Source organism: Rhamphochromis sp. 'chilingali', assembly GCF_963969265.1.
Source record: "Rhamphochromis sp. 'chilingali' genome assembly, chromosome: 2".
In the NCBI taxonomy this organism is placed as follows: domain Eukaryota; kingdom Metazoa; phylum Chordata; class Actinopteri; order Cichliformes; family Cichlidae; genus Rhamphochromis; species Rhamphochromis sp. 'chilingali'.
The window spans coordinates 45,194,546-45,210,130 of record NC_137930.1 but is presented as its reverse complement, the minus strand read 5'-3'; the positions used below and the strand labels follow the sequence as shown (position 1 = coordinate 45,210,130).

The following is a 15,585-nucleotide window of genomic DNA, read 5'->3' as shown; positions in this document are numbered from 1 at the left end:
AGTATGTTGCATACAGTGATACCTGATTAAGCAACAGCCAAAGTAAGCTGAATGGCTGATGAAAAGCTCAAAGACACCTGTGTTGATAATTAAGATTAAATACTTTGTTACTTTGTTAGATTATTATTGTAGAGTCTTTGCCTTACAGTATAAAACACATTGAGGTGACTATTATTGCGATTTAGTACTATAAAGATAAAATTGAATTGAATTAAACTTTGTTTAAAATGTGAATATTATGCCAGGATTAATAGTTGCTTTATTGGTACCAACAAATATGCCCATACTATTTTAGCACGTCTTTATAAAATATTCATACTTATATTTTTACTCTGTCACAGGCATGTAAGTATATGACAGACATCGGTATGAACTGAAACCCCTTTAGGATAACTGCAGTAATGTTTCCCTCTTTTAGGTGTTGTTCTCCCGATTTGCCTCTCCCCATGTCAACATCCACCTGGACTCGAGACCTGTCACCGCCAGTGTAGCACTGCTCGATGCTGACCATTCAGATGGAGCCATTCTGATGGCCACAGGAAACAAGGTAAACCACTAATTATGGAATGCGCCTGTGCCTTTTTTGTTTGTTTGTTTTTATATTAAGTTCTTTTGTTCTGAATTCTGCCCACCTAGATCACTAAGGTCCCTTTAATTGGCCCCGGCTGTGGTCAGCTGACCACATGCATTTCGTGTTTGTTGTCGTCAAGAGTGACAGAATGTGGCTGGTGTGATGGACGCTGTACAAGAGCAAGCGAGTGCACCTCCTCCATCTGGACCCAGGACTACTGCACACCTGAGATTACCAAGGTAACCACAGTACACAAAGGTTGTGCATGTTTTGCGTGTTCATCATTAGCCACAGGCATGATTTGGTCATCCAAAATGAGCGCTATTAAAGCTCATTGATATTTCAGTTTTTAGGTTTCTTCTATATGTTCTTCAGTGGTTCTGAAATAAAAAGCAAACTTAAGTAACTTCTCCTGACTGTGTTTCCTTAACCATGTATCATACAATCACACCATGCTGTGTTCATACCTTACACAGACTGTCTCTTACTCTTCTCCTGCCAAATACTGTTCATGTAACCTGTCTGTTGAGCCTTTCATCTGCACGTGTTTGAACTGTATTTGTATAGTACTTACGAAGGTTAAGGTGCTTCCTGAGAGGCAAACGTTTTACAGCTGCACTGAACTACTAAACTCTGCTCTGGCATTGTCAGACTCAACTAAGCTCAGCTGGATTCCATTCTCTCTGACTTTAATGCTACACTCCATGCTGCTACTCTGCCTTCATTTAAACGCACACACACACAAAAATGGCAGCTGACCTCCATTGCCCTAAATGTACCTCTAAAAGCACCTTTTGTGCTTGAAGGTCTTGCTTGAGGGTCGGCCTCAATCCAGAAAAGCTGAGTGGATGTTTCTTGCACAGCAGTCGTTGCCTGGTTGTTACCTTCTAAGTGTTGTTACTTACTCTTCTGCATCATGTGCTCAAAGAGTGTGTGTGTGTGTGTGTGTGTGTGTGTGTGTGTGTGTGTGTGTGTGTGTGTGTGTGTGTGTGTGTGTGTGTGTGTGTGTGTGTGTTTGTGTTTGTTTTGTTTTTTTCTAAGAAGGAAACCAGTTAGTTGAAAAAGCTTGGTATTGAGCAGTTTTTAGAAATGGAGAAAATTAAGTTCAGAATTCAACTGCACACTTCTTTACTTTCTACATCTCATCTCAGAACATATTTGTAGTATTGCACATGTCTGTTAAGTTCAGGGTCCACATCTCAATTTTATGGGAAGAAAAATGTCAAAGGGATTGTTTAAAATATGTTCTTTATGAATGCATTAGGTTAGTCCAGCCTCTGGACCAATACGAGGCTCTACTGTAGTGACGATTTGTGGCAAGAACTTTGGCTTCGACAAGACAGATAACTTCAAGGCTTCCATGGTAACCGTGGAGGTGGCAGGGGCTTCCTGTAAACTGTCCAGGCAAGAAAACTCCAACAGGTATGCTTGTGTTTTGGTAAAGAGTGTTTTTTGGGGATGGGAGTGTTAATAAATGTTGTGCATGTGTTTTGTGCAAGTTGCACTGGCCTGCTGTGACGTATTCAAACAGCACTGGTTCTGCACAGTATCTGAAAAGCCACCTTTTAGAGGAAAAGGGAGAGCCAGAGTGTATGTTAAGTGGTGAGTGTTTATGAAACAAAGGGACCACTACACTGGTGTCCTATAGGGGGAGAGCACATTTATTAGGGGTTATTGTGTTGAAGGAAGAATGTTAAGAAGCCCCAAACACCCCCACCCTTAACTCTTTTGCAGCCTGCAACATTCAACACATGACTCCCTTAACTGAAAAATTGCTGGGAAAAATCGCTGAATGCAGACTTTCCGCTTTCCCAAATCCACTGGGGCCATGTCCCATTCAGAAGAACCCTTTTGCTACAAACAACCTCATTACAAATTGGGGGGAAAATAAAAACACTGCCCACACAATCCCATGAAAATTGTGTCTTTGTGCATTCCTGCAAGGCAGTGGATGATCATTGAATTAAGCTAAATGCCGGCTGGCTTGGCAGGGTATAATGCCTGATCTATGTGTTGTTTGGGGGGGGTTGGCTATAGGTGGACTGAGATGCACTGTTCCCCAGTGTTTAATGGGAACCTCACCCCATCAGGAGACGTTGTGAAGGTCACCAGTGGCCAAAATGTGACCAAGTTCAAGGGTTTCAATTTTGTGGTAAGACTACTTTTCTCCTTCTTTTTGGTATCACTGTTTTGAAAATCTCAGTACTTTACAACTGATTCTTGACATGTAAAAATGGAACATGGTGATATCACATGTTACCAAGTGTACTTGATGATGGTAAAGCTGCTGTTTAAAACTGTTTAGGATTGATTTGTAATTCTTCGGTTCCTACGATTCTTAGAGTCAGTTTCAAAAACTATATATTTTTTACCCACAGAGTGGGTAACAAACTTTATACATACCCGTTATTAAAATGCATCTTGGGCTACAGCCTTGTGCAAAACAAATGGGTAGTGATAACTGCACTCTTATGAACTGGTGCATCACTGCTTAATTTCCCTGGGGTGAGAAATGTCAGACAAGTAAGCTGTCCTAAAATATCAACCGAACTTCTTGTACACTGCTAGAAAGTTAACTTGCTCTCAAGTTTTCCAAACCGCCTCAGAAATCCATCACTGATGATCACATGAACAAGTACTTGATATATTGAAAATAATAATTTATGTAATTGTAATATTACTCATATTCACGATAAATAAATTCATATGTAAGGTAGAGACCCAACAGTAATACAAAGAAACCCCCAACAATCAGACGACTATGAGCGAGTACTTGGCAACAGTGGGAAGGAAAAACTCTCTTTTAACAGGAAGAAATCTCCAGCAGGCTCAGGGAGGGCATCTATTTCCTGCAACTGCTTGGGGTTTAGGGGCAGGAGACAGGACAAAAAACACACTGTGGACACAGAGAAATGAATAACGCATATGCATGGTGAGTGAAAAGATCTGAGAAAAAGTAGTGCTCAGTGCAACATGGGAAGCCCCCAGCAGCCTAGGCCTATTGCTGCGTAATTAAGTGAGGATTCAGGGCCACCTGAGCCAGGCTTAACTTATAGGCTTTATCAAAAAGGAAAATTTTAAGCCTAATTTTCAAAGTAGCAATGTCAAAATCCTGAGCCCAAACTCAGAGCTCCTCTTTCAACATGATATATGATAAATATGGAGAAAACCCAGCTCTTGTAAATATTTAGTTTACCCTCCATCATTAATAACACCATTCAGTTGATATTGCAGCAACATGGAAGAAGATCTGATAGCTAGATAAATCTGAAAATCTGATATCGTGAGCACTAAAATCTCCATGTGTTCTTCATAAATCCTGGGTACGTTCATACCTTTACTTTGTAGTCCAGTAGTGTTCATACCACATGTTAATGTTAATGTCAATGCCAGATTTAAAAAAAGTTGGTGGTTGTCTCCTTCTCTACCTGTAGGACCCTGTGATCAGTGACATCTTCCCAACATTTGGGCCAAAGTCAGGAAACACCATGCTGACCATTACAGGAGCAAACCTGGATACGGGAAGCAAGCGAGAGGTGACAATAGGGAATGCAATCTGCAACGTTCAGAGGTACGATCACTCTTTTTTTCTTAATGCTACCTTTGTTTTCTGTTTGGCTTACACAGATATATTGTCTGTATGGATAATTTCAAGTTAGCTTTTTTAGTTGTGGGCTTTTGGGGAGGGTTTTTTTTTTTCATGTCATCAGAAAAGAATATACAAGTGTTTATTGTGCCTTAGCATTACTTTCATTTTAGGGAGACTTTTTTTGCCTAGCATTAGCCTTTGCAGAAAGGCTAATAAAATTAAATGATCTTTTTTCATTATCTCTTGTTTTTCTTGCTCTTGTCCTCATTCTATACTTTTTTCTGCTCTACAAGCAGAATTACCTGCAGGACCGATGAGAAAAATGCATGAATAGCCTCTTGGACAATGCTTACCATTGTACATACTAAAAAAACCCAATACATCATTTGTTTTTACTCACTCACCCTGACCTCATCTTTATCACCACCATCAGCTGGTCATCCAACATGGTGACTTGTAAGACGCCACCATATGCGGTTCTCTCAAGCCAAACTGTGAAGCTGACAGTGGATTCGGTGGAGCGCCGCGCCCCTATGCAGTTCACCTACAACCAAGACCCGATCATCAACAACATCCAGCCCTCACGCTCCTTTGTGAGGTTAGAGTTTAGTTTATTAAGATCCCCATTGGCCCCTGCGATAGCTGTAGCTACTCTTCCTAGGCTCTGACGAACTTTTCAACAAAAAAACCTTTTTCATATCTAAAACAGTCATTCAAATGATTCATAATGAATTCTGATATCATTTATAGCCACATCTGTGTGATGGCCAGAGTTGAACTGCTTACTACATATTTAAGCCCATTTCTTTAAAAAAAAAAAAAAAAAAAGGTGGGAAGCAATGATTTACAAATCTCATAAATCCATATTTTATTCACAGTAGGGCATAGAAAACATTTCAGCTGTTTAAACTGAGGCATTTTACTATTTCACAAAAAATATTAGCTCACTTTGAATTCGAGGGCAGCAACATGTCTTAAAAAGGTTGCAATGGGAGCAACAAAAGGCTGGAAATGTAAGTGGTGCTAAAAAGAAACAACTGCAGTTGTCAGTTTTATTCATATAGCTTAAAATCACAACGACAGTCACCTCAAGGGGCTTTGTATTGTAAGATAAATACTCTATAGTAATACAATACAATAATTTGGCATCTAATTAGGTCTGTTGGCAATAGGTCATTATCATAATTGGGTATAAAAGAGCATCTTAGAGCTTGGAAGAGTTTCTTAGAAGTGTAGACGGGCAGGGTTTCACCCATCTGCAAAATACTACACCTTCAATTGTGATAAGTGATGCAGTGGTGTCACTGCATGGGCTCAGGAACACTTACAGAAAACACTGTCTGTGAACAAAGTTCACCACCATGTCGTGATAGCGACACAGTGATACAGAGAAGAAGCCATATATGAACATGATCCAGAAAGGCTGCTATCTTGGGCCAAAGCTCATTTAAAATGGACTGAGGCAAAGTGGGAAAAAAAATTCTGTGGTCACATGAATCAAAATTTCAAATTCCTTTTGGAAACATGGGCCAGACCAAGAGGATTGTTATAATTCCTCAGTTTAAATGCCTGATGGTTAGGTGGAGCAGCTGCCTACTGAATTGGCAGCATGCACATCTGGTAAGGCACCAAACAATGCTGAAAGGTATATACAGGTTTTAGAGCAATTCATGCTCCCATTTAGACAATGTTTTTTTTCAGGGAACATCTTGCTTATTTCAGCAAGACAACAGTAAAATGTATACTGCATCTATTTGAACAGTATGGCTTCATAGCAGAAGAGTATGGGTATGGAAACGGTCTACCTGCAGTCCAAACCCTTCCCCTACTGAAAACATTTGGAGAATTAATAAAACAAAAAGTACAACAAAGCAAACACAGGACAGCTAGAATCCTCAATCTGACAGAAATGGTAAAACATTCCTCTCACGTTTTCTCCTTTTCTATCTTCTATTGTGAATAAAATATGTTTGGGATTTGTAAATCAGTGCATCCTGTTATTATTTAAATTTTACCGAGCATCCCACCTTTTTTTGTAAGTGGAATTGTATTTATTTTGGATATCAGTTTGCAGTCTCAGCAAATTTCCTCTGAATATAAGCTGAGACATATATTTCTTGACCCAAGATGAAGTACGAAAGAGTGAGTTGGCGTTTCGACTGCCGATTAATGCTTTAGTTTTTACAGCAGTAGGAAATGAGTGGGAGGTGATGAGTGGCTAAACTGCTAACGCTAACAGCTGGTCACTCCCTGTAGGATTCTACTGTTTCCCCTTCTGATGCTAATGCTAATATCCTTTCTCTCCCACCTCACTGTAGCGGAGGCTGCACAGTGTCGGCTCACGGTTTTTTCCTCAAGTCCGGCCTTCAACCCATGATGCTTGTCTCCATTGGTCAGAATACTGAGACCTTCCATGTGGTAAGTACAATTCGGATTTAAACATTAAAATGAGAGTTGTCAGTGAATCTATATTTAAGTAGATGAAGAAATGCAAGTTTGAAATTTGGTTTTCCACTGGTTTGAAAAATACAGTCTAGAGATGATGATACTTTGGAGATGGCCACCTCTCCTTCCTTGTTTTTGTACATCAGTTCAAACGTCAATTCAACATAATAGAAAAAAGCCACTGTTTAAAGCTATGTGGTTTTTTCAAAAAATCATGAAAATGTAAACATGAATATGTCATGTAAACCTTTTGGTTCCTAATTTACGTTTCTGAGTTTAGGTCTTGAGGCTTCTCATATCCTGGGCCGCATTAAATCACATGATGAACAGCAGCAGGCGAAATGGAGAAAAATAAACATTCCAGTGCCTCACTATCACATGCATGGTATTGCCATTATGCATACCCACGCTTCCACAAACCTCTTAGAAGAAAAAAAGATTTCTCCACAATAGTAAAAAGCTAAAGTTTCAGACAGACATGAGAAGAAAGGAAATGGAAAATCCACAGTCTGATCTGCAGGATCCAGCTGCAACCTCTGACTCATGCACAGTAGCAGAAGCAAAGCCTTTAGGATGCTCTGGCTCACCTCACCTCCGTCAGGTTTTATTCCACTTATTGCACGAAAGTGATACACACACACATACACGTACACACACGCACCACTTTACAGTGAAAGCCTGGAGGTGTTTTAAATTATACAACACCTCCACACACGTCTTTCACCACGCTGTCTGTGGCCCTTTAAAATTGCTAAAATTGATGTATCTCAATTATAAAAGCCTTAAGAAGTTGTTAAATGTATATAAAATGTCATCCAGGTCATAAGTCAAAGGCAAGGGACTGGTTTGAGTTACAGTGACATTTCTACTGACTAATCCGGCCCATTAGACTCTTGATAAATGACATTTTATAGCTCATATATTATATCACCTGAACAAGAGGATCATATTTGAACAGAGGGAAGCTGTACAATGTAATCATTAAGGTTAAATGCACTTTTTTTCTACCAGTCCACATGGCCTTAGTGTTATACTTCCTGCATTTGAGAGTATTTGAGGGTCTGCCTGGGTCCAAGTAAATGTCATCATCAGAAAGTGAAATGTGGCTATCCACTTACCCTCTACATTGTTGTGACTGCTCTGACTTACCCATGCAGACATTACGCTATCCATGCATTACGCTACAGGTTATTAAAATGACTTTGTCCACAATGTGTGCAGCTGAGATTATATAATTTCATTTAGGACATCTCACCGAAGTGCCAGTGCAGTTACACTGTGGTTCACTGCAAAATGACATTCAAACTATTTCACATTGTAAGTCAGAGTGTTTTTATGGATGATGTTACTGAATGGGATGGACAGTTTTGCTTCACTTCCCAGCAAAAAGATGAAGATCTTCAATGTAAAGCACAGGCGAGAGAAAGGGAAAAAAACTTCTTGGCGAGTGTTTTGCTGTCTTAGCAAAGTTTTCATGTTGCAGCCAGAATAATTCAGTCCTGTCTGAAGTAACAGTGCTGACCGCATAAACTACCCAGCGTGGTTTCCGACGATGTGAACTTACTGATCCTCTGATCCACTCTCATAGTGCACTTGGATAACAGTCTCACGGCTTGGGTTTCATTGCAGTTGCTGTTAAAATGATACCATTTTTTCTCCTTTAAGAGAGAAAGTAAATTAAGTAAGTTTAACCTCTTCTTGTCCTGCCAGCTGAAACTAAACAGAAACTGTTGCTCTTACTTTCCTGTAACTTCTCCAATTGCATAATCGGTTGGAAAATGGTTCTAAGAAATGTTCTTTGAGACTAAACGTGGCGTGTTTTTCTGGTGGTTCAAAACAAACAAACAGGTCCTTTCACACAGGGAATGTGTGCCCTGTCTCTTTGTGTGTTGTTTGCTTTAGGGAGGCGGTTTAAGGGCAAGAAGTGTAATGATGTTATCTGTTATCCTGAAACGCTCCTGCAGGTTCAGTCAGGAGATAATAATAAGCTTGCTAAATACACACGAATACCTGAACAAAACACCTACTCTAATGGAATAAGACCTCCATTTCAAATCTTAGTGGCAGAATATCCTTTTATCTGTCTTTGTTTTTCTGTCACACTTTTAAAAACACACACGCACACACAGTCTGCACTGTCTCATCTTTCATTTTCCCTTTCTCTGGTCATTGACCTGCGTTCAGGTCATCACTTGATGGGTCTCAAGGGAGCTCAGGCTTCATTACACACCAACAGCATGAGCAGATGCAACTCTGAAATTAGCCTGATGATCCAAAATTACTAGTTCCTATTCCTACTTCATCCATCAAGTAGACGGACCTCCCAGTGTAGCTGTTATCACTGCGTATTTTGTTGGCGAACTTCCACTGAGTTCCTCTGAGAGACAGTAGGTTTTTTCTTGGTTTTTTTAATTCCTTTATTATTTTTCTTTCTTCATTAGTGTTTCTCTAGCATCCAGTATGAGGGGAAAAAAAGACAATCTGTCCACTTCACGTGCCAAGATTTGCCTACTTCATGTTATTTTGCCTTTTGAGTTACACTGACATTCTCTGTTCTCTTGTCGACACATTGCTTTGCTTTTTTAATTTTCTACCCTGTGTGAACAGTTAGCAGGGGTGTAGATTTTTGACTGACCAGTGGGTGATGCCACATCTCTGTTTAGTTAATTAAATCACGTTTTACTTCACGTGCACATCAAAAAACAAACATTGCTGAATTACAGTTTTGAAAAATGCAGTCATCAGTTTCAGTTTGTAGCAAATTGTTACAGCCAAATGTGACTGCTGTAATTTCATCTGTAGTTTTATGGGATGTGTAGGGCCATTTTGCTTTTTAAAGGGGTTTTTTATGTGTCACCTGGTCCTACGGTAATGGAAGCTTATATGCGGTTGGTCATGGTCTAGTTCACTTTAAAGGTATTAACACATTTTGTGACAGTGTGTGTGTCTAAGATGACTGAAGGCATGTTTAAGTGAACCTTCGACCTCAGAGATTATCGTTCATTTTGAACCGGAATAACAGACCAAAGAATAGCAAAGACGAATTTCAGGCTTTCCTGGAAAGGGCAAGAGAAAGCATGAAGTGAAATGCTTGTATAAAAAGGGCTATTATTACTAATGATTTAGGAAGGGATCATGCCCCATAGGGCTCCAGCTGTCGCCTGTTAAATTCTTTCCAGTAAACGGGATGGGTTAAGCCATAGCCTAGGAAAGGACAGTATAAGTGTGTCATTGTAAGTCTCATTGTGCCTCATTGCACGGATCGTTCACAAATGGACAACACAGAAGTTTCTATCGCCAAGAGTAATGTGAGCCGGCGTGTCATGGCTCTAGAACTGTGTTCATGTGATCAGCTTAGTGTCCGAGAAGCTGTTAAAGAATGAAAACCTGCCATCCAATCAGATGAGATCTTCAGCCCTGAGATCTTCACACTAAAACAGGTTGTAGAAAAAAACCAAGACCTACTGAGAAACCAACAGCAGAGATTTAGGGGTCTCAGCTAGAGCCAGAGCATAAAAAAACAGCCAGTGTTGACTTGATATCTGGCCTTTAGATCTCCAGTAAAGCCCAGTCTCAGCCAATCTCAGCTTTCCCACAAACATCAAAGAGATTTCTTTTATGCTCCATCGTGAAAAGCTGGCATGGTCACAAAGTCAAAGGAGGCTACATATACACACAAAAAAACCCAGCAAAATGTCATCTGTGAATTTTCACATTGCTCCTAACACAAAGCTCGGGGAGTGGAGTTCATGATGCCAGGACTGCTTTGCTGTACTGCACCATCACAGATAGTTTGGTTTAACTGGAGGCTTCACCACAGCCAGACACCTGTTGCCTGAATTCACAGATTGGCTTGTTTCGTGTCAGACGCCTCTTCCTATCTCATCCTGGAGGAAATAATCCTTCCAGCTGACACCTGAATGCCTCACAGTTTCTTTACTTTCCCATGTTCCTGTTAGACCTGCGCTGTTGCTAAAATATGAGGCCGTAAGATAAAAGTGGTACCAGCCATTTATCAAGAAAAAACAGTTGTTGTCAACAATAAACAGGTAATTAATGCCAGATATGTCAATCTGTGGGTTAAAACATATCAAACAGTTCCAAAACCTGATTTTGAGGATTTCAAATAAACTTATGTTTATTTGATAACCCATAAAGTACTCTTGCAAAGAGTTCATTATATTATAGATAAACATATTTAATGTAGTGTAGTCCAGCTCAGCAACTGAAAAGAGATAAGTAAGAGCATATATAAAAAGACAGAGTGTCTTAGGGGGGTGCAAAATGCATTATATAAAAGGCAAAATAAGAAATAATAAAACTGACACTAAAAAGCTGAGCAAAGATGCAGCTGAAGTGAAGTCTTTAAACCCAAAGTGTATGACCGCACAACGCAGTGTGGTAGGAAGCAGCTCTGGTATAAATCACTCTTGATGTGACAAGCACTTTTGTACGTGGGAGCTCCGTTATGACTTGGCTTTTTCACAGGCTGTTACACTAATGATCCTTCGGGGACAGCAGAGGTTTTTGGGATCGCTGGTTCTCTCATCACCCCACAGTAAACCTCTTGGCTCACTTGCTGTCCAGCTTGCCCAGCAATTGTATTCACAGCTGCTCCCAACTTAAAGCCCGTCACCTTCTCTCCTTAAATAAGAGGAGACATCAACCAAACAATGAATCTGACTGCAGTTTCCACTAATTCACAGGATATTTTTCCTTTCACTGCACCCATGGGAGGCAAGGAGGAGGGGGTTTGCCCTTCGTCCTATTCTGTCCGCTCCTTATTGATATGTAAACGAGAGAGGCGCATTGGATTGCTTTTGTTATGAGACCTGGGAGCTACCCTCACACACTAACACACACTTTATGTTTGCTTTTTGTGTTTTGATTGTGTTTGTGCACTTTATGTCTGCGTTTAAGCATTTGCAGATGAACATTTCCTCTGCATGTGTTTGTATGTGTCCATTTGGGCGACTCACCAGGGAATCAGATTGGCAAACGTGTGAGGAAGTTTCAGCCACACTTCAACAATACTGCTGTTCCTGCAGTCAGAGCACCTCTCCAGGGAGGCAGATATCAATCAGTATGTTAGAAGTCAGATTTCAGCCAGTCTGCCAAGTGATTTTACATATAACAAACTATACTGACTCCATAATACATTGTTTCCCAACTGGTCTAACCCCATGAAAAACGCTGGTTCTTTATTCTCAAGTCATAGTCTTAAGAATTCAGATCTCCCATTGTGAAGAAAATACACTGAAAATATTAAAGTGTAAAGGGGCCTATTCTATAGTTCTTCTGATTATTTGCTCCTTGAGAACAAATGATTTGAATAGCGGGTGCATGGCGATTTCTTTGCCCACACCCATGGAGATGATTGCTTTCACTGATAGATTAAAAAAAAACCACAAAACGTGAAGAGCAGTGAGCCGCTGCGTCCGTGCACGCCACCATCTTGTAGCCAAGATCATTAGAGATAAGAAAAAACAGTCCACACAGGGAGTGAGTCACTCATCTACCATTGCGTTGAAGATGACAGTTTGTCACTAGCAGTTATTCCAGGTTCCAGTTGCATAGATAACCCTCTAATGTATGTACTACCAGGTGATATGCTAATCACCAGTATCCTGCTCTCATTGGCAGTTGCTTCAATTGTTTGCCTTAAAGTTTAAAAAGAAAAAATCTCCGGACCTGTCTATTTCACATCACCATTGGTTTTTTCACACGTAATAATTTCAGATTGCAAAATATCATTGACATTTTATGGCTCTGCATTGCTACATTACTGCTAGACACAGACAGAAATAAAGTAAAATGATAATAGGTCCCATTTAAAGTGCACTTGGAGCTGATTCAGGTTTCCCTGTTGCTTACAGTATAGGGAACCCAGCCTACTGTTTATTAACTGGGAGCCACTGAAATAATTGTGAACTGTTTGCAGTATTCATTTAAGGTTTTAGTCCAGTATTCTCACACAGATACTCAAAATTACTAGCAGCTGGCTGGCTGTTGGTTAGGTGCAGAGAAGACCAGGGGTAAGGTGTCTATCCATACAATCATCCAATCCAGCCTCTGGCACTTATTCAAATCAGTCAGTCAGCAGTCTTCATCTGTCTCAAGCAACACAAACACACACTTTGGAGGATGGAGTGAAAAAGACACACACACCCTAGCTCTAATGGGAGGAGCCAAACATATAAACAACATGGCACATGATCCATTATCATAAGACTGTGCATCTGCAAGCTGCTTTGCAACCCATCTCATGCTGATTTAAATCAGCTCTATTTTATGCTGTTACTGCTCTCCTCATCTCATTCAGTCAGAAAAGCATGGCAGTCGTGGAACAGACGTGTGCTGCTGAATTTTAGTCTTCATTTGGCTGTTGTGGTCTACCTGTTCTTTGTTATGCTATTACTCAGTGATTATTCAATGATTATTGACATGTCTCTTTAAGTGTCACATAACTGGCATTCAAGGCTGAAAATACAAAGGATGTTAAATATGCTTCTTTGTTTTTCAGGGGGGGGAAAATTGCACTATTGCTTTAGAGCAACTAAAAACCATCCATGGCATATCCTACCCATTTTGGCCCTGGACACTGTCACAAGAGAGATTCTTTATTTCAAGAGTTTCACTTCCTGTATAAATAGAAGTTAAAAATCTCTGTGGTGCGTCTCTGTGTCCCTAAAGAACTTCATTAAATGACAGTAAAGACTCACAAAAACATCCGTGTGCCTGCACAGCAGGTGTTTTTCCACCTCCCACTCCTGCTCTCAAGGACACATCTACTTTTGTAACCCAGAAGATAAACACAGTCTATCATTACCAAAGAGCAAATATCAACATTGATCTTTCAGCACACAGACAAGCAAATATGGTTTGTTCTGTGAGCACCTACATGGAAGCATATAATGCCATCACACTTTCTAACGGCTTTCTGTCACTTGCATGGGTATTTGCTTTGTGTAATGGCTAAACCCTTTCTTTTATTCTCTAAGCTTGACCTCTGTACCGGAGTCTGGACATAAACCTAAATCCAGTGTTGTCTCCTTTAGTCCAAAAAATAAAACAGCATGGTTACAGGGAGAAGATAAGTTAGCAAATCATTGTGTAATCATTATTAGCTTAAATGTGAAGGCATGTGAAAAACTTTCAGATTAGTATTGCAATTGCAGTGATATGTACAGAAACCAACATGCAGATGTTCAGCATAGTAGTAGGTTAGTGCTGACCTCTGTCGTACTGTCTTTGCAGTGGATTTCCCTTACGTGAGTCTGTGGCACTCTAACATTTCATGTTTCCCTTATATAAGCACACCGTGCAACATCATATGGATATACAAAGACACAAAGTCCAGCTTTAGACCTTAAGTCAACCACATCGTGTTTAGATCTCTGCCTGGAGATGTCAGCCTCAGTGTCTCAATCCCTGTTGGATACCTTTATTAATGTTAAACAACATGAAACTGCCACACCTCAAAGGGCTGTTTTCTATTTTCCAAGCTGTCTGTCTCTCACTGGGGGCCTTAGCGAGCACAAAAGCTGTGAGGCCTATGTGGGTGGAATCCAACAAAGGATAAAACTCTGTTGTGCCCCTAGGCTACACGTGTAAACACAGCAGTGGCTGACAGCAGGCACAGTCCCATGTAATGTGTTGAGTGTAAGAGAAGCTCCCAAATGAAGAATTATTACATCGTTGCTCTACAGAGTGACTGAATCAAGAGCTTAACCCAGTACCAAGTATCAAGAGTAGTTGAAGAGTTGCATGCGTGCAGATGTGTGTCTGTAATTTTAAAGACTGGGTCAGAGAGGTGCCAAAAATCAATTTGTTGTGGTTTTTTAATGGTTGCTGCTCTTTATGTATCATTAAAGGTTAAGCTTAGAGCGAGCAGTCAAGAAAGGGAGTTGGTTTTATGCAGTTTGGACTATTTTTGAATGGCCCTTTTTTTCTTTTTTACACTGTTTTAAGTCACAACAAGAAGCTGAGAATAGATTTCCATAAATCTAAATTGGATCATTTGAATGGTTCTTCTGTAGTCAGATACAGAGAAAAGAAATAGTACATAAATCTGGAAAAAGTAAGATATATTTTGATATAGTGTCTACAAATAACTTGGATTCCTTTATTTGTGAACATGTGTCTCTGATCACCCAGACATTATTATCTTAATTCCTTGCAACCTTACATCAGAGCTTGTAAGCTTCTTAATAAAAGAAACACCCTGGAGTTTAACAAGGAAAGTGTTTTTTCCCCAGAGTACCTGAGTAGTTTGCTATGGTTTTGGTTTTGTTCTGTTTTTTCAATGAACTAAAATGATCTTGAAAGGTGTCTGCATTTCCACAGTGGTCTAATGCATTTTTATCTGTCTATTGTCCCACCTGTCTTTCCACCAGAGCTGTGTGTATGGTGAAAATCAGACTTCCATCCAGTGCACAACACCCTCTCTGGTCAAACTGGGCATGCAGCCGCCGGTCATCACCAGGGTGTCATTTGTCCTGGACGGCTATTCAACTAAACAGTTGGATATGATCTATGTGGAGGACCCGCTATTCCAGGACCCTAAGCTCACTTCTAGGGACAACAAGAGCATAGTGGAGCTCAAAGTGAGGAGATTTGCACAATAAACCAACTTTTAACATTATGAACTTTCAATGCAGTGTTCAGTGAAAAATGACCCGGCTACAGTCCATAGCTAAGAAAATCTCTTCCTATGTGCTGCAACAAATTTCAGTTTCAAGTTCAAGAAATGCTTTGCTCGCTTGACAAGAGCAAGACAAAGGTGCAGAAGAAAAATAGAACAAAAACAGAAGAAATCATTAGTGTTTGTATTCTATTCTGTATTGTTAAGTTCACCAGTTAGATTGACAAGTTTGAGACAGGTGGAAGTTCACACCCCATAGTTCCTGCGCTTTACCTTCCAGTGCTCACACGCATTCACACGTAAAGCCCCCCATGGTCCAGGTCAAGTGGGGAAGGA

General features: G+C 40.2%; 1 protein-coding gene across 1 annotated transcript in view; it reads left to right on the top strand.

Annotated features, from left to right (window-relative positions):
* met (MET proto-oncogene, receptor tyrosine kinase) overlaps positions 1-15,585 on the top strand; it is a 72,544-nt gene that overhangs the window by 34,263 nt on the left and 22,696 nt on the right. The window contains exons 4-11 of the mRNA XM_080876061.1: positions 419-547; positions 637-810; positions 1,836-1,993; positions 2,609-2,723; positions 4,006-4,142; positions 4,594-4,758; positions 6,479-6,578; positions 15,002-15,211. Of these exons, the coding sequence (XP_080732187.1) occupies positions 419-547; positions 637-810; positions 1,836-1,993; positions 2,609-2,723; positions 4,006-4,142; positions 4,594-4,758; positions 6,479-6,578; positions 15,002-15,211 (1,188 nt within the window). The remainder of the gene's footprint in view (positions 1-418; positions 548-636; positions 811-1,835; positions 1,994-2,608; positions 2,724-4,005; positions 4,143-4,593; positions 4,759-6,478; positions 6,579-15,001; positions 15,212-15,585) is intronic.